The sequence below is a fragment of the Microtus oregoni genome, unplaced genomic scaffold (genome assembly GCF_018167655.1).
Source record: "Microtus oregoni isolate MIOR12 unplaced genomic scaffold, Mior012 000018F_ref0000195, whole genome shotgun sequence".
Classification (NCBI taxonomy): Eukaryota; Metazoa; Chordata; class Mammalia; order Rodentia; family Cricetidae; genus Microtus; species Microtus oregoni.
The window spans coordinates 6,835,974-6,863,197 of NW_024543077.1; the positions used below are offsets into that span (position 1 = coordinate 6,835,974).

At 41.2% G+C, this 27,224-nt stretch overlaps 1 protein-coding gene across 6 annotated transcripts in view; it reads right to left on the reverse strand.

Annotated features, from left to right (window-relative positions):
- LOC121458759 (membrane-associated guanylate kinase, WW and PDZ domain-containing protein 2-like) overlaps positions 1-27,224 on the reverse strand; it is a 1,271,545-nt gene that overhangs the window by 410,224 nt on the left and 834,097 nt on the right. For all 6 annotated transcript variants that reach the window (XM_041668118.1, XM_041668117.1, XM_041668122.1 and 3 more), the window contains 2 exons: positions 13,372-13,582; positions 1,548-1,627 (listed from right to left, as the gene is read on the reverse strand). In XM_041668118.1, the coding sequence (XP_041524052.1) occupies positions 1,548-1,627; positions 13,372-13,582 (291 nt within the window). The remainder of the gene's footprint in view (positions 1-1,547; positions 1,628-13,371; positions 13,583-27,224) is intronic.

Consider the following 27,224-nt stretch of genomic DNA (forward strand, 5'->3'; position numbering starts at 1 on the left):
ACATTTTGACCAAGTGGTCTCCGGGTCTCATTTTCCAGAGACATACAATTGTAGGCATTAGCATTATGTTCAAGCGTCTACCATCCAGAGAACCCAGATAAATATAGATGTGCAAAAAATTAACACTGGAACGTGGTAAAATGCACCATCTTATTTGCACATGTCTCCTAGGACACAGAGGGTTGATCTTAGCCGTTTATTTTCAACGAAAAGAGCAACTCAAAGGAAGCAGACAGCTGAGAAGTACAGGATTCACAAGCTAAAAAGTTGATAGATTCATTTGAATGAGGAGAGACTAAGACTGCACATTTGTGCCCACGTAAATTGTGACTCTCAGACATATTGCATAAGGTGATACTGACTTACAGTCTATTCCAGTTTGTAATACTTGACTTAGCGGTATCAATGCAATATAACTTCATTGTGCTAAAAGGTCAGATTACAGAATAATTAATAGGCTACATCCATGCACAGTTTTGTTCTGAAACAGTAACAGATACAACTATAAAATGAATGTTAAATATAGATTTGATTATATTGGTTATATGTACATTTATCTACACAGAAAATTGAATTTTTTAATCTTTAATTTAACTTGGTAGTATGTTTCTCCTGCTTTTATAATGGGAACCCAAAATATTATCTCAGAAAGTTAGGGCTATTGTTAAAAGAATTTTTAGAATGAGAGAGAATATTTTTTAACTTAAAACAGACTTTGAAAATGTTTAAATATTCTTCATCCCTCTTGCCAGCTTTATGTGCCCATCAGTGTTATACGCTCTCACACAGGGCTCTGAAAACTTGAACGGAGAAAGGCTGCGAATGTAGACAGATAATAAACCAACAGGGGAGTCTACTGTTTACTTTGAGTAAATGGTAAGAACAATTTTAACATTAACTACACATTTTTTTAGAAATGACAAGGCTCCTAATTGCAGATGTCGTCTGTGTAATTTACTAATTTTGAGACAGGGCTGGCATTCATTTAGGACTCTGTTTAAAAACTTCTCACACAGGCATAGCCCGCTTTTAAGCAAGCCCCTGGAACGCAGCAAGGACCACCTAACACACTCATGCGATTATTTGTTTTGCTGAACTGCCTGTTTATAGAATAAAATGATTCTTTTCAACACTGGCTTCTTCCTAACTGGCAGAACATCGCTGCCTTTGAAGGGGACCGCCAGTGTTATTTACAGTTGTGCGTTCTACAGTTCTCTGTGTCCTCTCTGACTTTAACGAAAGACCAGAATCCTCAGAGAGACACACCGCACACCAAAAGTCCATAGTAGGTGGGAGAAAGTCAGGCCGGAGGTCAAAGAGAACCCGCAGAAATGACAGAGAGGAGATGCTCCAGCAGCGTCTCCTCGGAGGGACAGGCAAACACATGGCCCGCGGAAGGGGCCGAGTCCCCCTCTCTCCAGCAGGAAAGTACATATAGAGCCGGTTCCAGCCAGATCATTACCTCTTTACATAAGAACCTCTCTTCAGAATTCACAAACATCCTCAAAGTGCACTGCTGATAAAAACATAAAAACTTAATAACCTACCATTTTCTTTGCATTCTTCTGGAGGTTTAGCCTTTTTCGCAAGCCGTGGATCCAGCCATGATGTTGTCTTTGTGTTATGGCTGAAAAGAGAAGAGATCACCCTGAAAAGACACATACTAAAAGGAATCGAGTCTATTCCTTAAGAAGGAGAAGAAGAAAAAAAAATAAGCCGGGTTAGTCCAACAAAATTGCAATCGATACACTTAATTTGCTTACTGGTTCTAAGTAGCCCTGAAGGAGGTGGAAGAGGAATTGTGCAAGGCAGCTGTAAATTTGGCAACCTCAGCTCCCTGCCCTCAAAGCAGCTATTTTTATTAAAATCAACTAGAATGTTGCCAAGTTAACCTCATTGAAAATGCAGAACTCATCCAGCGCGAAAGGAATTTATTACAAACACAGGATTCTCCAGTTGGGAGAGCAGAGTCCTGACGCCCTGACACCGTTTCCTGCCTTTTTTGCAGAAGCGGTATTTTCATCCTAAACCACGCTGTTCATAAACAATGTATTTGCTAACTGCGGCACGGGCGGAGGCAGCAACAAAGTGATTCAAATTACAGAGTCTTCCCGGGACTCCTCCATTTTCTCCAAAAGTGATTAATAGCAATTTCATTTACACAGATTAAGCTAGCTTACTCCTAAACACTGTTATCCCAGCCCGGAAGGGAGTAGATTAAAAAAATCTCTGCATTCTAATGTTTCCGAAATGGAATCTCTAGGAATGGAAAAAAAAATCTTGTTTAGGGAACAAAAAATGTTTTCATGTTCTTACTTCGGAAATCAAGAAGCAAGAGAGACGTTCCTGGAGGAGACTTTCTTAAAGGGGTGTTGGATCCTTGTGTTGGGGCCACCTGGTGGACTTGTTAAGCAATATATTCTGGATCTTCTAAGAAGTACCAAGTTTTGGTCTTTGTGGAGGAGGGGAAATACAATATGGCGGCAAGTGGTTGGTACAAATCTCTGCCATTGATGACTAACCCCGATGATGCTCAGGCATTATAATTTAAGGACTACACAACAGCTCAACCTGTCAATAGAACTAAAATGTTGACTCTGTATAACTGTAGCAAGGGAGCTCATGAGACAATAGACAAAGAAGTAGGAATTTAAGATTTATGAAAGCTTCGAGAAGAGAACGTGCAAAGTAATGGGTACTGGGAAGTGAGGTTTGCAAAGAGTAAAAAGGCAGGTGAAATAGAATTAGGCCCAGATCACAGTGTGCTTTGAATGGAGATGGAGATCCATGGAGATCAAGGTGCTCACAGGGACATAGATTTTGTAGATTTTTTTCCTCTGGTTATAGCCAAACCTCAGACACTAGCTAGACCATCAGATGTACTGGTAGTAAGGATCAGAAAAGTTTCTTACAGGGTGCAGTCATTAATAGAATCATGAAAGTGTTTACTAAAACACAAAGGCGATTTCAAGCCAGGACAAAGGGGCGCTGGGGGGGGGGGGGTGGCGCTAAGGTGGATTTTGAAAAGCCATCCTGAGGTATCCAAGTATTATTTGAGCAACATTTTCTAGACGGCTGTCCTTTGATTGCTTACTGAGCCGTGCCCTACTTGGCTTCCCATTGCTGTGACAAACACTGTTGTCCAAAGGAACTCTGGAGAAGAAAGGGTTTTGGCTTACATTTCCGTTACAGTCCAGAGAAGTCATGGCGGGATCTTGAGGCCGGAACTGTGGAAGAAACCATGAAGGCCTGCTGCTTTCTGGCATGTTCTCTGCGGTTCCCTCAGTCTCCTTTCTTCTACACCCAGGACCACCTGCCCATGTATTGCTTCTGCCTGCCGGGGCCCTCCCATATCAATCAATCATCAATAAAGAAAATGCCCACAGGCTATTCTGAAGGAGGGCACCCCAACTGAGGTTGTGCCCTCTACCCAGGTGACTGTAGTTTGGGTCCAGTTGACAAAAGTACAACAAAAGTCCTCAAAACTAACTAGCACAGGCATCAAGATCCGTGAGTGATGAAAATCCAGATCCTGAAGAAAATCCGCTTTTCCTTTTGCCATGCATGGGAGGCAAGGAGAAAATATTAACTGTTACTCCCGTCAAGTGTGTGAACCCTCCAGCGACAGACACACTGAACAGAACTCTAATCCAATCAGGTAATGCCTGTAATTGACCAAAACGTAAATCACCTAGCACGTTTGCCAGCTTCTACTGTCCCTCAATTTGACTTCTATGAAGTCTGTTGGTGCCATGTTTCAAGAGGATTGGAACTACTGGGGACACGTTCTGGTCCCAGCCAGATGTCAACATAATCCTTTCTTTTCTTCTGCATTGAGGTTGAAGTTTGGAATATCCATAATGTGGGGGTCAGAACGCTGGCAGTAGGCACGCCACTATCTCTTTATAATAGAAGAGCGCCACTGGCCTCAGGGGAAAGTGCACAGGAGCCTGTGTGTGCACATGTGTGTGTGGGTGTGGGGTGGGCACACACGTGTGTTGATGGCCATGTTTGTATCAGGTAGAGGAATACATTGGGAGGTAAGCAGGAGACAGATATGCCCCCCCCCCCTTGTGACCCACCCTTTGGCTTTTTCAAATTCTTTATCCCTTTTGGAGGAAAGTAATTTCTAGGTAAAAGCCAACATATCTATGGAACATTTTCAGGAGCCATTAGTGTGCCTCCACGAGAGTCAAATTACCATTTCTATATCACACTAGTGCAGTCTCCAATACGGGCTAATTTAGGAGAGAGCCGTGAGTGTCCCAGCTTTCCTGAGTTTATATAAAGCATTTCATTAGGGAACAAGGTTTTAGGTTGAACTGGAGTTGGCAGTGTGTCACTTTAATACATTTTGACAGATTGAGTCTCTTATAGTTAACAGTATTTTTAGCTGTTCTTCAGAAATGATTCTGAAAGAAATGTGGGTAGTAGTTACCTCCAGTAATTGTCTTAAACATCACATGAAGACACAGCACAGTATTTTTCAATAGGGGCTCTTAGCAGCCTTGTAATTTGCATGCTCCTCCAAGATGCCTTACAAAGGGGATATTTTTAATGCATTTGGAAGACAGCACACTAAACAGCTTTCCCTCTTCCCTTCAATTTTGTATTTTAAACCTTAATAATTCCATCTGAGGGTAGGATTTAATGCTGGTCAGGAAACCGCACAGAATGGAATCACTGAGAGTTCCCCTCACCCCACCCCAATCTGAATGCTATCTTTTCTCGAATTCAAGGAAGACATTTCTTTTCACTTCCCTAGCTAGGGCAGATTTAGGTGCTTGGCATCAATTTTCTACATCTATCCAAGACATGCGCCACCAAAATGACATGCAAAGGAAATGCTAGTGCCGTATAATCCTACATGGTGCTCTCCACAGATGGGCTTATTCATACTGTGCTTTGATGGAGATGGACCTATCTGGGTTCCATTTGCACAGAGACTGTTCTTATTCTTGTGGGTAAATGGAACATGTATTTCCAGGAGCTTTGAATCACAGTAATGTCTCGATTTACATGTCACTAGAGATGAAGCTAAACGGTCGTGAAAAGAACCCATCAGCTAATCCATGCAGGTTTAGTTGATGTCACATTTAATAATCTGGATGAAAATCTAAATCAAATGGTTTGTCCTATATATCTACCCCAAATTCTAACGTTAAACTACACACTGCAGACTATAATAAACCGGAACTGGACTTTCACTCAAATGCACGATTCTAGTTCAAATTCATATCAAGATACCCTGGAAGACACACACAGATTGACCTGCAAGTGGATTGGGGATCCCCATACACCTTGTGACCTTAACCTTTGCCAAGCTGATGAAGCAGTAGGGTAAGTGATAACGGCTCATCTTCTCACATCAAACACGCTCCATGTCATCTGGAGAAGCTACCGATAGGGCAGCAGTCACTGTGGGGCAAAGCCAGACACCACCTCTTCCTTCTGATCGTTCCTTCTCACCTTGTACCGCTAAACAGCCTTTGTGGATGAAACTCTGGTCCACTTTGGACGCAGAAGCCAAGGTTGGCAGCCTCAAGGGGGCTAGGATGACAGTTGCATGGAACGGTAGGGATGGATGTAAACCCAGATTGAAGGGAACCCCACACCTATGTGTTGTTTCTGCTTTTCCTCGGAAGCCGTTTCTCTCCTTCCCTCTGGTCATTATCAGGGATCTAGTTCAATCTCCTGCCAGTCATTTAGAAGAAAACATCCCATATTCTTTGAAGGCTGTAATCCCTAAACTCTCCTGAACGTGCTGATTGCCCTGTACTTGGCAGGCATTTGCTCTATTAAATTGCATGTGCCTCGAGGTTCAAGAGAGTGTGTGGGCCGAGCAGGCAACAATAACTCCACTAGAAAAATGTTCTTCCCACCAACTTAGCTTCTCTATTCAAGTCACCGGCAAATTAAATTTTATTCCTTCAAAGCTGGCTTTCCCCCCACTGAATAAAACCCTTTAAAGAACTCATATCTGTATAATTTGCATATGAATATTGGGTCTTGGGAGTTCTATCCAAAATTGTACTAAACTAATGGCTGGAGCTGGAGCTCAGGGTGGAGCATTGTGGAGTAGGGCGTAAAACATCGGGTTCAATTCCACACATTGTCAAAAAAAAAATTAAGTTAACGAAATGATGCTATTAACAGGCATAGCATTTGTCAGAAGCAGAACCTAAAATGTTCCCACAGTTCATCCTGTGTTTACTCCCCATTCTGTGTTTCTCCCTTGTCTTGTTTCTCCAGTCAGTATACAAACCCCGTTCTTAGGGCTATACAATGAATCCTCCCCATTCTCTTCCGGTTTCCTGTCGTTTTATTCTGTCTTTCTGCATATATTGTCACCTGGACCGAAACCTATTTCCAAGACTGTATGAGTTTCGGAACTGTTTTCTTTTACAATTTAAGTTTGATGTGTGCACGGATGCAATGCTTCTTCCTGCCCTCCAGAAAAGGATCGGCAGAGGTTGCGACAAGGGCTTCTTGAGATGTGTATACCAACATTCACGCTTCAGGACTGCTCGTTAGACAGGTCAGAGTAAGGATAACTCAGGCTGCTGACTATAGTTTACTAAAATCTGAGCAAAAACTGTTTTAAGGCATATAAGTTTCTTCCATCCTACGCTGTATTAGTAAAAAAACACACACTTATCTCAGTTACCTCATTTCCCAAAGACTTTATCTGTCTTCTATATTATTATTAAAAAAGGAACCAATGGAGGCTTAATATACATAATGGTTAGATTGGATACATGCTATTGTTAATCAACTTTGGATATTTTTGCTTTAAGATGCTATTTATTAAAAGTTTCACTGCTTTCCATATGCAGATATAAGCAATACAAAGCTATTATCAATGGCCCTTATGGGAAATGCTTCTCAAACAATATTCCTAAGATTTTTTTCATAAGAATATGAGTATATGAATTTATATCTCATCTCTTTTCATGAATTTAGCAAATATTTTTAAAGAAACTATATTATAAATATTGTTTTCATTATTAGAGATATAAACTTAACATTTTGGGACTGGAGATTAACCAAGAATCTTGCGCAGGCACAGGAAAACAGGTATGAAGGGAAAATATAAAGCGTATCCAATATTTTATAAAACATCTACCAAAGTAAGTCCAAGCTTTGTGCCTGGAAGTAGTGTACCAAGCCTATTTTTGTTAGTTTATATTTCTTCCCATACATTTCTGAAATATTTTGTCTTCTAGGTAACAACTGAAAAATTTGTTTGCTGGACCTAATTAATGATGATTTACTTAAACTTAACAAGATACAGAAATAGCAACAAAAAGAAATATTGTGTATGTGTGCCTCTGTGTGTATACCCCTCTCTCCCTCCCTGCTTTTCTCTCTCTCTTCTTTCCTTCTCTGTCTCTCTTCCTCTCTCTCTCTCCTCTCCCTCCTCCTCTATTCCTCCCCCTCCTCCTTCTCCTCCTCCTTCTCCTCTTCTTTTTCTTCCTCTCTCTCTCTCTCTCTCTCTCTCTCTCTCTCTCTCTCTCTCTCTCATTAATCCCTGGCACAGATTTTAAAACCATACAAAGCTGTAACATTTTTTCACATATGTGATTCCAGTTTCAAAACCTTACATTAAAAATGCATTATTTAAGAAGACACAATGTCGGGGGCTGGAGAGATGGCTCAGTGGTTAAGAGCATTGCCTGCTCTTCCAAAGGTCCTGAGTTCAATTCCCAGCAACCATATGGTGGCCCACAACCATCTGTAAAGATGTCTGGCGCCCTCACCTGGCCTTCAGGCATACAGACAGAATATTGTATACATAATAAATAAATAAATATTTTTTAAAAAAAGAAGACACAATGTCCATACCATTTTTGAAGATGTAGTAAACAAATAGGTTCTTGTTGCCTCTTTTTTTGTTTGTTTGTTTGTTTGGTTGGTTGGTTGGGTTTTTTTGCCAAACGAATTGTAGCCTCTTTTGTGTCTGTGTCTCAACTGACTCCCAACAAAGAAGCAATGTAATAGGATTCCCAAAGCATGTCAGTTGAGATTAACCCCATGGCTACTCTTCTCTATGGAACATTCAGCCTCTGGGATAGGGTATTTCTGCTCAAGAAAGCCACTGAGCACAAAGTAATATAAGAGTTCACTCTGGCCAATGTTTGCTTACATATTGGAGATAGGATGGAATACTGAGAACAGCTTTGCAGGGTAACAGCTATTGGATTTTGAGAAGGCTAATATATTCAAAGCTGCCTCAGAACCTTGTCTATAAAATGAGGACCAGTCAAGCCGTTTATAAGGTGGCTAGGTGATGCTACATGCAAATTAGACACCACGGTAGATCCTTGAGGAGCAAGGTTCCCGGAGACAGACTAGACTGCATGCAACCGTGAACCTTATTAGCTTTTTGAATACTGTGTTTCAAATTGTTCATGAAACACACCATGTCTATAGTAAATATTTGTTAAATAGGAATTCTAGCTCTATCTTTCCCGGGTACATGGCTTCTTGGCAAGTAGCTACTGATTTATGTAAGCATCACCTTCATAATGTGAGAATTAAATGAACAGAGTGTGAATGTTTAACGTATTAGCTATTTTTGTTAAGGTAATCTAAACATAGCCTGGAAAAAAAATGGGCATTCTCTATCGGATAAATCATTCAAAATTGCATTTGGATATTTCTCATTTGAATTTATTATGAGTAGTCTGCCTATTATAAAGGGTAATATATTAATGAATGATGCTGAGTAAAGGAAATTCCTAGCTTTTATACAATGTAACTTATTTATAAGTCTTCAAATTTGCCAGATATGTCATCACCATTAAAAAGTATGTTTGGGAGAATACGATCGCTCATGATTTAAAACCATTTTGCTAAAAGTATTTATCAGATAGTTGTTTCTTTCTACTAAAACATCACTCTAAAGACTAAAAACAATCTGCTTTTATCATTCATCTAAAGAAGTAGCTTATAAATATGGGAAACAGAAATGTCTCATTGATTCATCAGTGTGAAAACAACAATAAAATTATTTTTAAAATACAAAATAAGTCTAATACAAGTTTGACAAGTTTCAATACAAGTCTAGAGGACTTGAACTTTGAGGATCGAGAGATGGTTCAGCAGTTAAGAGTGCTTCCTTCTCTTCCAGAGGACCTGAACTCAGCTACCAGCACCCATGGTTGGAGCTCACAACTGTCTATAACTCCAGCCCTGGGGATTCAATGTCCTATTCTAGCTTCCTTGGACACTTGCACACATGTTGCATGCATGCGCGCGCGCACACACACACAATTGTTAAAAATAAACTGACCCTTAAGACCTATTCTGTGATAACAAATGAGATAAATTAATATTTTAAAACATTATTGCATAGAAGACAAAGAGAATTACTTGCCACCTTAATTAAAACTACAGTACTTATGTCCATACTTAATTATATATACTATTAATGTTTCAGATTTGAGTTCTGCTTAGAAGTAAATATACCAATTTCAAATAAAAATCTCACTTATTTTCTCTCTTATAAATATCTTTGATTTCACAGAAGACAAAATTCAGCCCTATGACGGGGAGAGGTCCCTGCTGGGAGCTGTCTGTCCCTGCTGAAGGTGAAGAGCAGGGAGGTGTGGCCAGCTCTGGTCAGCAGGACCAAGGGAAGCTCCTCCCCCACCGTCTCACCTCTTCTTTATCTTCCACTTTCTTTCTCATTCCCCTACTTTTTCCTCTTTTAAAACACTGGAATAAATATCTGGCTTACTTATTTAGATGACATTTCCATTTGCATTTTAAGAAACTATTCATTTTAGATCAGAGTGGGAAATTGGTGTTTTTGAGAATTACTAAAAGATTGGAGGTTTTCTTACCCACCAGGAAAGGCAAAGCTGATAGGGCTGTTGTAGCCATCAGAGTTTTCCTGTGTTTCTGCCTGTTCTGGTTTGCCGTTCTTTTACTGTAACTGTGCTCAAAGGCTCCTCTTGGAAGCATCCTAGCTCAGTACTTAAGAAGGTTCTCGCTGTCCAACAATTTCCTCTTATCTTGATTTCACGTCTCTAGCCTCAATAGAAATGAACTGTTTACTCCATTCTGTCTTAGTTTACCTCCTAAACCTATCTCTGTTCCCAATGGATTTCTGATTGATCCTTCCCTCTAGCATCATAGAAAAGATTAAAAGATAAAAAAAAAAAACCCAAAACCTCACAGGAAAAAATGAAAATGTCAATTCCTTGCTTGCCTTCCAAAAGGACTAATGATATAGCAAAATGAAAAAAAAACAGGCAGCGATTTCTGAGGATTTTTTTTTTTTGGTAGATTACCTCCAGTTTATGCAGAGATGAAGGCCTTTGTAAGAACAATTCCTATACCAGGACAGCTCTGTTCTATCCCCATGGTGTAACTTCCCAAGCCTGTCATCTCACTCTTTTTCCTTCTGTGGTGGTTGGAGTGGGAATGGCTTCCATAGGCTCGCGTTCTAAAGCTTGACACTCAGTGAAAATGTCTGGGAAGGTTTAGGAGGTGTGTCCTTGGAGGAGCTGTGTCACTGGGATGGGCTCCAAAGGTTCAAAAGCCCAGCCTTTTCTAGTTGACTATCTCCCTCTCTGCCTCTAGCTTGTGGACCAAAATGTCTCAGCTACTGCCCCAGGGCCATTCCGTTAGCTCTCTCTGTCTCTTCCTGAGTCACGGTTGTCTCAAGATAGAAGAGTCCAGACACTGCTGTGGTGCCATGCCTGCCTGCTGCCATGCTCCCCGCCAAGCAAGTTCCCAGTGACGTCTTTCTTTGTGTACGTTGTCTTTTCCATGGTGTCTTCACGTAAGACCACCTCTTAGGTCTTGTCTAGGTTTATCGTTTACATAAAATCTAAATGCCGTTTACTGTTTAGGACAATTTGTTTCTCTTTCCTGACCTGATAATAAGATTGACAGCAAGAACAAAATTTTAGGAGTCTTTGACTCTTATATTTTTGGTTGTGAGCCTAGCCTTTAACGGCTGAGCCATCTCTCCAGCCCGAGTCTTTGAATACCAATACTGGCAACTGAGGGAAAGAGTAGTAGCATCATTTTGTGATGTCCTCCCATGCCCAGACAGAACCCCATTGTTTACTATAAATGGGAGGACATGGCTGTTGTTATCCAAAAATCACTTATAGTCCCTAAACCTGAGCGAATTAAAGAGCAAAGTTCATGTTATAAGCACAAATCAAGGAGGTTTTCATGGTTGCTTTATTAGAAACATTACATAGAAATGATTCCTTAATCAACCTGTGCTAGTGTATTTTATTTCCTTATTTCCAGGGATCTTTACCTATCCTGTGTTACAGAATTAATACATCTATTTTATCAGTCTCGTTGCTCTGAACACTTATTGCTCTGAACGTCAGCGTCTTACTTGGTCTGTCATGAAGCCTTGCTATTCTCATCAATATCAAAATTATGTTTCTAGGATTTTTAGTTGGTTATATTTAACAACATCTACATAACTTCCTCCTTTCAACCAAATGATACCAGATGGCTCGGTGTCATTGATTATATAAATAAAAATCATGCAAGAGATCTTATTCCTTAAAAAAAACTAATTTAAATTTTCCAAGATATGGAGGTTAGTGGTTCATTTTAGTAAAAGCCTGCACTTCCCATCCATGTCGGTGTCAAGCAGAGCACCAAGTAATTACCTGGTTATGGACTCCTTGGGCCACATGTATCGATGTTTCCAGCTTTATGTGAGAATTAAATATTGGTATGTGGTAACATTTCAATTTCACAACTGATCTCTGCCTATGGAGATCTAAGTTATAAGTCACCGTATGTTGGGAAAGGGAAGACAATTTTAATATCTTTCTTGAGTTGTCAGAGCATAGGTATTTTTATCTACTTCCAACAGTGAGAATTTCAATTTCTATTATTTTCTTTTCCTTTGAGGTTCATCGAATTTGGAGAGAAAGAGTTGATGGAGATTTGCAAAATTTTAGCTTTTATCATTTCTAATTAACATTTTTATTGTCTTATTCATATCAATGATTTAATTTTGGATCAAGACCTTTCAACTTTAGAGTGTCTTTTAAAAATTATTCTCTGAGTGGAACGATAGGGTATCTACAGTTTCCAACTATTAATTATCCATTACATAAAACTGGAGGAGGAGAGTCAGAGGGTTCTCAACATACAGAAATAATATATGAGATGATGGGAACATTGATTACCTTGATAACATTATTATAAATTGTATACATGTATAAAATTATAATGGTCTATGTTGCTAAATAAGGACAATTATGTTAATTATGATTTTAAAAGTTGTTCTAATAGCAATAACAGACATGAAAGTTGGATATATTGCTAAAAGAAATATAAATATTTCTATATTTCTATAATATAAGATTATAACTATTGTAAATATTTTAGAAAAAGTTTGGAAAGAATAACAGTTTGGATTGACTATCACTTATGAGCTAATGATTAATATTCTGTTTCTTTGGTAAGCAATAAAAATGGTGAGCATGGGCTGGAGAGATGGCTCAGAGGTTAAGAGCACTAGCTGCTCTTCCAGAGGTACTGAGTTCAATTCCCAGCAACCACTATGGTGGCTCACAACCATCTGTAATGAAATCTGGTACTGTATCCTAGAAAGTGTATATATAATAAATAAATAAAATTTTAAAAAATGGTGAGCAGCATCCAACACTAACACTCAAAAGAAACTAACAAGTAGCAAAAACAATGGAGGTCAGCAGAAGAAAGTTTGATTGTTATACAAACTATCTTATTGACCCCTGACCTCAGAGTCCACTGTCAACTGTTAAAACCTTTGCTTTTTGTCACCAGCAAATACTTTGCTTGAAACAACTGCATTCTACCCAAGTCCTGGACATAATATTATATATTTCTGGCTATCAAGAGCTAGGAAGCTCTCATTTGAGGAAATGTCTGTGCAGGCAGCAGGCAAACATTTTTTTTTTTTTTTTAAGGATCCATTATAGCTACAGTTCTCAATCTTGGATCGTGGCTTCATTGGTAAAACTATCTTCAAAAATACTTATGTTATGCTTCATAACAGTTTCAAATATTATAGTTATGAAGTAGCAAGAAAGATAATTTTTTGGTTGGGGGGGGTCACCCCAACATGAGGAATTGAGAGTCCTTTTAATCTGAAAATAACAACACATGGAGATTTGTCTCTTTAATATCCCATTGTTAAAAGTGTGACAGTTACTTCATTCATTCTTTGCTATGGGTAGCTGTTATCTTATCTCTATGGAGGCACTATCTCATTTTGAGTTGTTAGCAGAAATAATAATACGCCCATGTTTTCTTTGTCCATATCTACATTAGTAATACAACTAATTTCTTGCTATGGTTTTTGGGGTAATGTTGGAGGAAATGCCTTAAACTCACTCAATGAAGTAGACTTCGCCTTTCTCCGTGTAGGCCATTTCCCAGTTATCAGGCAAGGGGTCCAAGTCCTCGTTCTCCTCGGTCTTCACCGACTTCGTGTCATCCGCCTGGTCCTTTAGCTCCTCAGGCTGACTGTATACAGGTGCAGGGTAAGGCTGGGAGGGCGTCTCCCCTGAGGCACCTGCACTTTTGTCCTCATGGTCACTGGATTCTGCAAGAAGAAGAGCCCACGGTCAGTGGCTGCAGCCACAGAAACTGTGAAGAAGTTTGGAATGAGCAGAGCCAGGGATGAAGTACTGCAAAAACTAGTAGGGAATAGTTCTGAACAGACACACTAGCAAAATACTATGGAAATTATCAGCACATTGACTTAAGTCCACGGTTCATTCATCATTGCTGTCAATCATTCAATTAAAATACTGTTGTTTACTCAATAGGGTCTTTGCTTAACACAGGTGTGGTAGACAAAATATTGATAATCTAAAGACATTCATGGCCTAATGCCTAGATATTTACCTTGCATGGGAAAAGAATATTTGTCGATATTTTAAAATATAAGACCTTGAGACAGGAGATTATCTCTGATTGCTCAAGTGAGTTCACTACAGTCGCAAACAACCTTAAAAGCCAAAGAGTCAGACAGAAAAGATGAGAAGAATCCTTGGCTACAGAGAAGATGGAGGTGCTACAGTCTGCTTGGCTTTTGACACGGGTGACTTTCATATGCAGGACGGGCAAGGAACGACTTCCTTCCTGAGAGACACCAGAAAGGAAGCCAACCCTGACAGCATGTCAGTGTTAGTGTGTGATGACCCACGTCAGCTTGTAACTTTCGGAGCTAGAATATCGTTCACTGATAATATTCAGACGCTGTCCATCTAGTGATTTGTGACAGTTGCCATGGAAAACTCACAGAACCAAAGCTAAAGCAGACACATACTGCAGAAGAAATGAGGTGTGGCCCTTCACGGTAAAGTCTGTAACGTTTAGAATAATAAAAATGAACAGTGAATAGCAGATGGCTCTGGGGGTTAGAGCTCCTACTGCTCCTCCAGAGGACCCAGGTTCCACTTCTGGGATCCATATCAGGTGACTTACAATGACATGAAACTCCAGCTTGTTCCCTCTTCTAGCCTCTGCTGTAACCCCTATCCAAACACACAAATAATAAAAACACCATTTTCTAACAGGAAGAACTGCGAGCTGGGGAGGTGGCTCGGGGGTGAAGAGGATTTACTGTACATGTATTGGAAACTGACCCCCACTCTTGTATCTCCAGCACACACATAAAAAGCTAGGTGTGGCCACCCTACCTGTTATCCTACCTATAATCTCAACACTACAGTAGGAAGAGACAAGAAGGTCACAGAGTCTTACTGGTCAATCACCCTAGCCAAAAACCCAGCTAGTTCTAAGACCAGTGAAATACCATGTTTAAAGTGAACAGGGGGGAGAGAGGGCTGGAGTAGAACCCATGACAGAGTCTTCTGGCCTCTGAGTACATGCAGGGGTACAAATACATGTGTACACACACACACACAAACACACACACACACACACACACACACACACACACACCGAGGGGAAGGGCAGACGGGTAAGAAATAGGTTACCAATAAACAATAGAGGAAAATTTACCTCGTCAAGTAAGTATTAGTTTGCACTGAACCTAAAGTTAGATTGGTGAAACCCAGATCCCCACACACATCTAAGTAAAAATTCTTTACTACAACGTTAAAAAGTGTATTAGCATATTACACACTGCAGTGATATTTCATTTGTAGTCTAGTAAATAAAGCTTGCTTGAAGACCGGAGAGTAAAACAGCCACACTGGTCGACCAGGCAGTGGTGATGCACGCCTTTTTTTTTTTTTTAAAAAAAAGAAAACAATTATCTTTTTTTTTTATTTTACATATCAATCCCAGTTCCCTTTCCTTCCCCTCCTCCAATTCTATCTCCCTAACCCCTAACCCCCATCCACTCCTCAGAGAGGGTAAAGCACATTGCTTTAGGGCAGGATCAAGGCCTCCCTACTATATCTAGGCTGAGCAAGGTATCCATCCAAAGAGAATAGGTTCCCCAAAAGCCAGTACATTCAATAGGGATAAGTCCTGCCTGGTGCCATTGCCAGTGATCCCACAGTCTGCCCCAGCCATGTAACTGTCACCCACATGTAGAGGGTCTAGTTTGGTCCTATGCTGGTTCCTTCCCTAACCAGCTGGAGTTGTGAGCTCCCATTAGCTCAGGTAGACTGTTTCAGTGGGTGAACCCATCATGGTCTTGACCTCTTTGCTCATATTCTCATTCCTCCCAATCTTCAACTGGACTTTGGGAGCTCAGCCCAGTGCTCTACTGCAGGTCTCTGCCTCTGTTTCCATCAGTTGATGGATGAAGGTTCTATTTAAGGTATTCATCAGCCTAACTACAGCGCAAGGCCAGTTTGGTCGCTCTCGGCTCTCTTGCTTAGGGTCTTAGCTGTGCTCATCCTTGGGGACTGCTGGCAATTTTTCTAGTGCCAGGTTTCTTGCTAGTTCCATTAATGGTTTCCTCAATCAAAATGTCTGACACACACCTTCAATCCCAGTTGCCTCGGTAGCTTACCAGAGAAACTGGACAGTAGTGGTGCATACCTTTAATCCCATCCCTGAAGAGGAATATAAGATGGGAGGAGATGGCTCTCAGCTGCAGCCTCATTTTAACGATTCCTGGAAGCAGGATCATCATTTCAGACTGAGGTAGAGGTAAGAGTCAGTGGCTGGTTGTTTTGTTTTTCTGACCTTCAGGTTGAACCCTAATATCTGTCTCTAGGTTTTTATTATTAATACCAATTAGAATTCGTATTACAAAACATCCAAGAAACACGATGGTATGTTAGGAAATATGTAAACCAGAACAAGAGTATTCCTTTTGTTCCACACTGAGCTCAAAGATGCCTGAAAAATCTCTTTACTAACCTGAGGGAGTCAGTAAAGACAGAAACCTAAGAACTTCACCATGCCAAGGGTCCACCTATCTGTGCTAATGCAGTCTTACTTAAGCCAGCAAGCCTCCCTGAAGAATTACTCTACCTGTATCCTGGTATCTGATCAGAATGTAGATCTCAAAATACAGCGGGAAAAGAAAAAAAAACATACATAAAGCAAGAAATACTAAATCTAGGGTAATACAGTTAAATGCAAATTGGAATTCACATCTTGGGAAACTTTGAAAGCTTACTAAAGGTAATGTTCTTACAGGGGAAGAAAAGTGCATTGAGAATCTGCTGAAGCATGGACTTCTCTCCTTTATTATAAAGTCTAGGGTTTGGGAGTAAAAATGGAAAGGAATATTACGAAGGTCTCCTTCCAGAGGTTCATCAGTGGGTAGGTGAATAAGACAACTCAGGAACTGTTTTCTTGGGATGAGATTAGGGAACAAACATTTTGGCCAAGAGAGAGACTTCATGGGGTCACTTTTGTGCTGTTTTCTAATGTTAATTTTTGAGATGTTGATGCTTCTGCTTCCCCACTGCAGCTTATCTTCCCGTTAACAACAGAACACAGGCATCTCTTGGAGCACAGCAGGGCCAGTCCCGTGTAGAGCGAGGGAGAAACCCTGGAATAAAACGATAAAGAAAGTTCTACAGAAATTCCTGCAAAGGGACAATTGGACCGTAAGCTGGAAGAAGGGTCCTCCTGAGGCTCACAGGTAAAGATGCAAGGAGGGGAGATGTGGGGAATAGAATCCCATCCTGGGAATTGGAACCTGTCACGCTGCTTGAAAATAAGCAACAGCCAAGCAAACAGTCAAGCCAAAAAATTAGGCCCACAGATGCACATGTGCTTTGATACAGTTTTCTGACTTGGAGACTATCTATTCTAGAAATAAAGATATCATTGAGTAATTATTGTTACATATTTATTGTAGTGCTGTTTCCAGTAATAAAGTCCTGGGACTCATATAATGGCTTTTATTCAGAATATCGTCAGTATACTGTGTTTATGTGATCATGGAAAAAGATGTAATTTAAAAACAACAAAATTACAGCTACAGATCTATTGATCTGGAAAGGTCTTTATAATTATGATTTGAAGACTGATTTTCAGGGGATATAAATTAGCAATATATACTACTAGTAGATAGTACACATACGTCCACAGAAATTAGAAATGGCTGGGGAAAATGTTAAACTTACTGTCAACATTGAGAATGGACTGGTGATGGGAAAATTTTTCTTTATATGATTTTACATTCAGTGGTATATTATTTTTAGGAATTTACAAATTGATAAAGATCATTTGGTAAATTAGTAATATAGAATGGAAGCTTTGTGCCAATATAAATTGTTCGGTCAATTTTTTCTTATCTGTATTAATCTAGGAGAGTTTACTATATTATTTTTTCAGAATTAGGAGACCTAAGAACACATAATGCCCACTGGTTTGGCTTGAAAAGGGGAAAAGGGAAACAGACTAGTCTTTAGTTATATAGTCAGTTAGTGATTCTTCCAGGCTAAAACTCTGTAGCGTGCGCAAGCACAAATGCAACAGCAACACCGTGAGAGCCGCTGCCGATGTCTTTAGGTGCTGTTGTCGGCAGCTGGTTACGGCATGGCCACATCAAGACATGGATCGTGCCATGGTGTGACGGCAGAGCATCCGGGACATTGTGCTGTACGGAACAGTTACAATGCACACCAGGATCTGAACTTCTTCTCTGGTCCAGTACTCACGTATGATGTACTGAGTACTCCACTGCTGCCAGGCAACGAGGAAGGGAGAACAAGGGAGGCGCGAATCCTGCTTTGTTGGAACCCAAACTTGCCATCCATAGTTCCCCCCACCCCCGCCCGTTGGTGAGAGGTTGTGCCTATGCATGCATTCATTAGTCTCATGCTAAGAGTCAGGGAACGATTCTCTTCCAACATGCTATGACTGAGATATCTCTCAGAATGGAGGGAGAGAGAGATGCGTCAGGGCTGGATTGGGCAGACTTCTTCACAAGCCCTCAGGCTTCATGCTTCAGACGGTCTCCTGACAGATGAAGCAGTAAATCGTCCTCACGGTGTGACAAAATATTAGATGTTCATTTTCTTTAAAACTATTCTAGGCGTTCGCAGACAGCAGGAAGCAGGTCTACAGATGAGAGGCAACTTGTTTTCATGTCCCAGACCAAAGGCAATCATGCCAAGGCAAAGGCCTGGAAAGAAGTGGGTTGACAGAGAATTTTATATAATTAAGACAAATAAGAAGAGGGAAGTTATAATCAGCTTTGTGGGTACCGGAGCTTCACTGAGACAGAGACTGTAGGAGGCACGGAGGACCCCATGGGTGGTGAGACCACGGCACAGATTACCATACTAGTTTAGAGGTTCCTGCCAGACCGAGGAGAGAGACATGGAGTCAGGAAGTTCCTGGGTGGAGAGGGTCAACTTGAAAGGCAGCAGCAGATGGCTGGAGGGAGTGATAATTTAAACGAGTGAATGCATTTGCCAAGGGAGACTTCACGGGAAGTGGAAGCAAGGATGTTTTCTGCAGGGACCTGAGCTATAGCCACACGCACCAGCTACAGGAGGATCTGAGGATCTGAGGACCGCAGCCTGGGCACAGTGGGGACTCAGCAGACCTGAATGCAGCACGGGAAGAGGACAGATGGAAGGGTGGTCCGAGTTTCTGAAGAGCACAGTGGAGAACGGACCCAGCACTGAGAGGCACCAACAGCATAGCGATCTCCTGTGATCGCTCCCAGTTAATGTGGTGTCCATGGGAGAAGGATGGTAAAGAAGCCAGTTCATTAGGAACTGCAGAATTATGGCAGCGAACAATATGTGGAAGAAGAATCCATTCAAGGTCACGTTCGAGCTGGTGCAATAGCTCAGTGATCAGGAATTGGCCACCGAGAGGGAGAATCCAAGTTTAACCCCAGGTTGCCGTAAGGTGGAAGGAAAGAACCAGCTCCTGAACGTTCTTCTTTGAACTCAGAATGTGCACCACGGCATGTAGATATACAGACGCATGCTCAGAGGGAAAAAAGAAACGTCAGGTGAGGTGGTGCGTGCCTATTATCCCAGCAGTCAGGAGGTAGAGGCAGGGGGATCTCTGAGTTGGAGGATGGCTTGATCTACAGAGTGAGTACCAGGACAGTCAAAGCTATACAGAAAAATCTTTGTCTCAGATCCTATTCCCACAAACAAACGCAAAAACCTTCACACTATATAAATGCAAAATATTTTTTAAAGGTTTGCCATGACCAAATAAACTTGGGGTTATAATAACACCATTATTCCCCAAAAGTAATGTTTTGCCAACCAAACCACAGTCTTTATCTGTTGTGTTATTTGTTGTTGAGCCGGGGATGATGCAGCATAGCTTCCCCAGTTGGACTCACTTGCTTAGATACATTTCTTTATCTTTAAGCAATCACCACATTAGCAAACACGCATTAAATTCCTATAATGTGCAAAATATTTGACAAGGTTTAAAGGAGGAGGGAAAAGTCCCTTTGTTCAGGCCTTTTGGGAGCTGGATTGAGAGGGAGACAATAAATGGCACCAGCCTCCTCCACCTGAACAAAATAAATGGGGAAAAAACTGAAGGAGGGGAGCGGAGAATCTTAACACCCTCACGTTTGTTATTCATAAAGGCTGACATAGAAACACGTTTCCCAGGGAGAGTCTGAAGCTTCTGGCGGACCCAGAAGCAGGCTAATTCATCTATCAGCAGCACTGAACCAGGGGAAGCCTTCCTGTAAGGGACAGAACCGATTTCCAGAAGAGCGAAATAGAATATGTAGACTCACAGGTGTATCCAGCCCACTGCCAGCAGGGGCACCGATAGATGGGGCTTAACGCATTTATATATAAAACAACATCATTTTACAATATCGAAAGGCTGGATTCCTTTGGAAGAGGAAAAAGGAGGAGCTGAACTCAGTAAGCCAAATTGTTGTTCTACCTAGGACCGCTAGGGCAGCCATCCCATTTTTCACTGGGTAGAGTGAGTCTGGGGACCAGTTCAGTAGAATGTAGTATCTTCCTTCAAATGGAAGGACTCTGGGGATGGAGAAGTGCCTTATTACAAACCACTGTGATGATCTGTTAATGACATCCCATAATATGTGAGAGTCATACAGAATTTTCCAGGGAAACCCCGTAGGAAGCAGAAGCAAGAATAGCCAGCACAACTCTTCGGGGCGATCCGGTTAAGAGGTCAGTGAGAGAAAGAAGAGCTGACAGTAATTATTTAATTAATTAGATCTATAGACATTTATTGAAAGTCTAATAAAGACCAGGCAAATAAGCTAAGTAAAACAGAGTCAAAGGGACTTTGAAGGGGCTATCAAGTCCGACCTCAGAACACTGGCTTACGGCAGGCACTTACTGCCCATCGGTCTGGAAACCAGGAAGTTCTATCAAGGTGTTTTCAGGACCGGCTCCAGCACTTGCAGAGAAGCTGTTTCTGGCTTTTCCTCGCTAGTTCCTTGTCTTGTGGCACATGACTTTAGCCTTCCAAGAAACCGCGCGGGATCAGGGGCATGCACTACTCCAGTTTGACCTCATGTTAGTTAGTTGTCCTGTTTCCAAGTAAAGTCACATGCTGAAGGGTCAGGAGATGTGATTCAGCTCATACAATGGTTCACTGTGTGAATCCATCCTCTAACCCCTTTACCTAACGGGGAACTAGTACTTGGCAGCTGCATACTACCTTGGTAGTGGTTCAGAAATGAACCACTAAGAACAGAAAGACTCTTGACTATTAGAAGGAGGAAAATGAATAGATCTTCCATGCAAACGGTATTCTTCTATACATTCCGGCTCACTGAAGTTTGGATCATAAGAACCTGACCCCAACCTAGCCACATAACCTTTGACCTACACTTTACCTTGCCTACAAGATAAGAGGGGGGTGAAGGTGGTGCAGAAATTATGAAAATAGCCAAGCAATGACTGGTCCAGTCTGAGACCAGGATCATGATAGGGAGCCCAGTCCTGACACTGCCTGGAGCCAGGACCCAGAGACTGGACAGAACAGATACCTAGGCTAAAACCAAACATGACTGACAGAAACAATAAGTTAATGAAATGATTCCTAAAGATACTCTTCTATACTCCTAGTTCATTGCCTAGCCCAATAGTCATCAGAGGCTTCACCCAGAAACTGATGAAAACAGATGTAGAGACCCACACTCAAATCTTAGGTGGACCTCAGGGAAGGCTGTGAAAAAGGTGTAGGCAGGATTATGGGAGCCAGAGGAGACAAGGACACCACAAAAAACCCATAGAATCACCTAACTCGGGCTCATAGGAGCTTCTGGAGACTGGACCACTAAACAGAGAGCTTGCATGGGACTGACTGAGGCCCTCTGCCCAGTGTCACAGTGTGTAGTTTGGTCTTCTCGTGAGACCCTAGCAGGGTGGCAGGGACGGTCACTGACCCTTTTGAGACCCTTTCCTCCTACTTGGCTGCTTTGCCCAGCCTTAATGAGAGAGGGGGTACCTTGTCTTCCTGCAAATTTGATCTGCCAGGGCATGCTGATATACATGGGAGGCCCTTTTCTGAAGAGACAGAATGAAGAGCGGGTGGAGGATTGTGGGAAGGGACTGGGAAGAGGGGAGGGAGGGAGAGGAAACTGTGAATGGGCTCGGGAAAAGTTAAATAATTAATAAAAATATAAAAGTACGAAAAAAATCTAGGTTCAAGTGGGTCTTCCCACTTCAAAGGGTTTAATTAGGGAAAAAATGCCCTCACAGGTGTGCCATTTGAGTTTTGGTTAATTCTAGATGTAGTCAAGTTGACAACCAATAATAGACATCACCTGTTCAACCCTTGTCAACTTGACACACAATCATATCTTCTTAAGTCATGCTTAATTTCAAATATTAAAAATAATCAGGTTATAATTACATCTAACATAACTATTCTACATACAATTGCAAATGCATTATATATTTAATCAGTTCATAATTACACCTCACATGCTATAACTATCTCTTGTACAATCACAAATGCATTATAAATTCAGAATAGGTTGCACTATCCCTTGAGGGACATTCTTTTAGTATCACAATTTTAAATATGATAATCATTGATATTCTTTTAATTGATGTTACACCATAAAGAAATTGAGGGAAGAGAACACAAATATCTGTATAAACACATTCCTAACAAAATACGACAGAAACACTCGTGTCCACTCTAATCCTTCTTCTGGCATGTGGCCTTAGCTGGCATTTATAACTACTCCCTTCTGCCACCCATTCTGTGTTTTCTCCTGGGGGAGTGGCGCATACTTTCATTCCTGAAGTATCTTTCCAGTAGATGAAAAAGTGTTGACCTTTCCACAGAGGAAGTGATCCAATGTAGTCACCCTGTGGCAGGGTGACTGTCTGGTCACCCCAGGGAGAGGTGCCTGTCAGGGGCTCAGTGTTTGTCTCTGCTGTTGGCAGATGTGACACTTAGCAGCAGCTGTGGCTAGGTTTAGGGACCCACTTGACCTACTGCTAGCCAGACTTAAGCTAAAGCTCCATGATCACCTGACCTCCACAAGCCCCTACTTTAGCTGGAGGTTCACAGTGTTTCTTAGGGTCTCCTGGTGCCAGTGTCAATTCAGACCCCTGGAAACCGTTTCCTTTCCTCATTGTACAGTTAGTTACCCTTGTAAAAGACCGCAGGTCCTACTGGGGAAGAAATGAAGAAAGGTCAACTGTAAAACTTCCAGGTGTTCTGTCAAGGTTCTTCTTCAGGGGAATTTGTCTGTCCATTAACGGCTTTCTGTCTGCAAACATGCTCAAGTCTGGAAATCACCAGCTGAGATTCCCTTTTGCCATGATCCAATAATGCTTCCCCCCTCCCCCGCATTAGTTGGCCATCTTCTGACAAGTGCTTCAGCCAACCATTCAAACAGACTTTTGATGCCTCTTTATCAAGCTCAGAATCTTCATTCATTGGGCTCCCATCAATAAACTCAGCCTGATCCAGTTCTATGTTCTTTCCAACTTCCTTAAATGGAGCTAGAAAACATCATTTTGAGTGAGGAGACCCAGACCCAGAAAGACAATTATCACAGTACTCGCTCATAAGTGGTTTTTAAAGATAAAGCAAAGAAAACCAGCCTGCACATCACAATCCCAGAGATCGTAGAGAACAATGAGGACCCTAAGAGAGACATACATGGATCTAATCTATGTGGGTAGTAGAAAAAGACAAGATCTCCTGAGTAAATTGGGAGCATGGGGACCTTGGGAGAGGGTTGAAGAGGAGGGGAGAGGCAGGGAGGGGAGCAGAGAAAAATGTAGAGCTCAATAAAAAACAATAAAAAAATTCCCATTCACAGATATACTCCCTATACTTCTGCTCGAGTGTTTAACACACTCACTTGGCTCTTTAGTAGTGTTGCACACTTCCTCATGCACTACTCTTTCTACCTCTCTTCTAGGACTCTGCTTTGCCTCAAGTCTGAGCAACTCTTAGTTGGCCCTGAGGGACATTGGTAATGTCCTGCCTGGCATCTCCTCAAGAGACAGTCACTGCTGGTTAAGTAGACAATGAAGGATTAATTTCCTCAATCTAATATTTAAGCATGTTGAGGTAGGGATACACCTGCCGAGGGGAGAGATCAACTTTTGAGACTCTTGAGGATTCAAAGTTCTCAGCTTCCATAGGATCCTCCCACATTTCCCGGCCCAAGCCACAGGATGCCATTAATTGTTCTCTGATTAATGCATTTACTGTAACCATGGACAGACACCCTCCACGGCTGGAATTTCAATTCTTGCTGTAATTCAGACAACATTATAATGAAGGTTTCAGTCTGAGCGTCTGCTCCTTGAGCTAGGTGGCTGCTGAAGAGAAGACTCTCCCGGGGCTGCTAGCAGAGGGTGTGGCCCAGATTAAAGGTGGACCAGATTAAAGGTCTCACCTCAAGAGATCAGGAGGTGGATCTTCCACCCTCAGAAATCTGGATTACAAGTGGGTCCTCTCATTTCAGATGATTTAATTAAGAAAACAGAAATTCTCCTATGTGTCCAGTCATTTGGCTTTTAGCTAAGTTCAGAGGTAGCCAAATTGACAACAGAGAATGACGATCACACAATGTGTTTCATTATGCAAAGCGACTGTAGGTGCTGCACCGTGAAATCAGGGAGATTGTGAAGATGTCTAAGTTTAAGAGGAAACGGTTGATTTTATGTTTTGAAACCAACAACCATACATATTTCCAAATTTATTTCCCTCCATAAAAAAACTGTGCTTTGTATTTCTACAGCTATGCGACAAATTTGAATAAATTCAGTATTTTCTCCTCACCTTCATATCATTCCTTTGTAAGAAAGCATAGGTGCTGAATATTTGCAAAAGGAACACATTTCTAGTTTATAAGAAGGAGAACCGCTTGGATTTTAGAAGTTATTTTCTTTTGTGTGGTTCTGAGAGAGGAACAAACGTTCCTCAGGAAAAGCAGCAGCTTGACCTCTGAGTAGGAACTGAGTCAGGTGACGTGGGTTTCAATCTTTCTTTCAAGATGTGATGTTGAACATGTGTGCATGGGAGGCAGCGGCCTTGTCTGTCTGTAAGGATGAACTGCGCCTGTCTAGGAAATCCTTAGAATGGAATGCTATTGGGATGCCTTTGATGTGCGGTAAACGTTGTCTGTCTTTACCTTGAGTGTTACTGCTTAGGACGCTCAGCTATCTTGGGTTGTTAAATCCAGTCAGTCTATCCCAACACAAATGATTTTGACCTAGAAAAGCAGGATGTGGACAATTTTCTAAGAGTTTTAGTTCTTTGGGGATTTTTAAAAGACGTGTGTAAAGTAACAATAAAACTATTTTTATAAGTTGAGCTCCTCCCAATGTCCGGTCCAGTTGATATATAACAGGATTAACTAAAGGAGAAAACATCATCCCGAGGAACTACACATTTTCCCTAACGTCATCTCTATCTATTTTTCCCATTGGCCTTGGGCTCCAGAGCTATGAACTTGCTGTTACATTAGCACCTTTGAGAATCCAGACAATAGAACCAGAGGCACAGGTCCCCAGATCTTATTTCAGCAAAAGTTTGCTTTCCCAGGTCACTATTGAAGCCTTCCATGCTACTAGTATCCCTGGTACTGGCTTCTTCCACCGTGGTTTCTGGTTTTTGATGGAACTGGCCGTGGTGGTGGACATGGTGGGATTGAAGAGGTCTTTAGCTCTTTGAAAATCTAACAATCCCATTCGAAAATATGTTCAATATGTTGATCCAACGTTTTTACTTTGTTTTGTGGTGAGCAGACTCAATTAGAATTGGAGCCACACTCCTGTATCCGTGCTGAATGCTGAAATCCTCAATTAGTACTGGAATCGTACACGCCTGCCTTGGTGCTCAGTGCTGAAGTACTCAGGGAGAACAGGAACCATAAATTCCTGCTCATGAACAAACACTTCAGGGGTGACAGTTGAACAAGCAGCAGCTATTGCTGTAATTGGTTTCTAATAAGCACTTATGATTATTAAGTATTTATCTTATTTATAACATAACTTGATGCTTATAAGCATATCTATCTATCTTTTGGCCATAGTCATATATAGAGAAACGTGGAGGAACTGTTCAGATACAAAGTTGTCATGTAGAGTCCTCCTGCTTTCTATATAACCAGTTGATTAAAAGAATTTAGGATTGTAGGTTTTTGTTTAGTTTCTTCCCAAACTCCTAAAATCTGGAGAATTGTGGGCACTACAATACCTGTAGACTGTATAGATTGTGAATATTTATGCTTGCCATAACAAGATTGCTTTTTTTGATGTGGGCAAACATGCATGTGGTACAGAACCCTAAACTACAAGGAAGAAAACCAGCAAAGCAGTTTCTTCATTGCTGCTCTCAGCGCTGCAGGGATCCAGGCAGCGGAGAAGGCTATTGTTTCCAGTACCTCAGGAACTTTCCTTTGCATATTGATTACTAAGATTTAATTGGTTTTGATGGTGGAATGATTTAGAAGGAGTTATGATCTCTGAAAGAAGTATCTTAAATTCTTCAAAACTCGGGATACTAGAGTACTGGTCCTTAGCCATGTGAGGTGCATCTACGCACACATACAGGCTTGCAGGCTTGCATGTGTGTGTCTGTGTGTGTATGTGAGGGTGTGTGTATCTTAAGCAGTTAGACAAATCAATACTTTTGAGCTGCTCACAGGTATTTCCCTTCATTATCTGAGGCCATGATGAAAACACAAACTATAGCCCGCTAGAACAAGGGCAGGTTACTGTCATGGTTGAGTGTGCTTCTAGATTTGTAGATGCTAGGTCAATTGAGGAAGCAAAAGCCACCAATTCTGTAAAGAAATTATTTCCTATCGTTTAAAAACAAATTGGGACTCATCCACTCAGGAGGCCAGTCAGGGAACTGAGAAAGGAGATTTAATGCTTCAAAATTGTATTGCAACTTTATCTGAAATCCACAATTGTACACAATACTAGAATAGCATAGAAATTATGAAAGTAGAATATTCAAGGTTTGTAAGTGGAAAACGACAAGGAAAAGTATCTCCCGGAATATATAAAACTAAATGGAAAAGAATCACTAGAGAATATTAGTAGAGGAAATTATGTCCCATTATCGGGGAGCAGAGCTGCCTTAATTAATAAATTTATTCCTTCTACAGTATTTCATTTTTAACACTTTAATGAAGGTAGAATGGGATAATGGGAATAATAGCCCTCATGGCTGTGAAATTGTGTGTGCTTTGTGGTTTTTATAATGTAATTAATTCTAAAGACATTTATCACTCAGGAACAAGTCCCTGAACCCTCAGCAAACTTGTGGTGATAGAAGTTAATACACACATTGAAAATACCCAAGAGCCATAGTAAGATGTGAAACAAAACATAAGATTT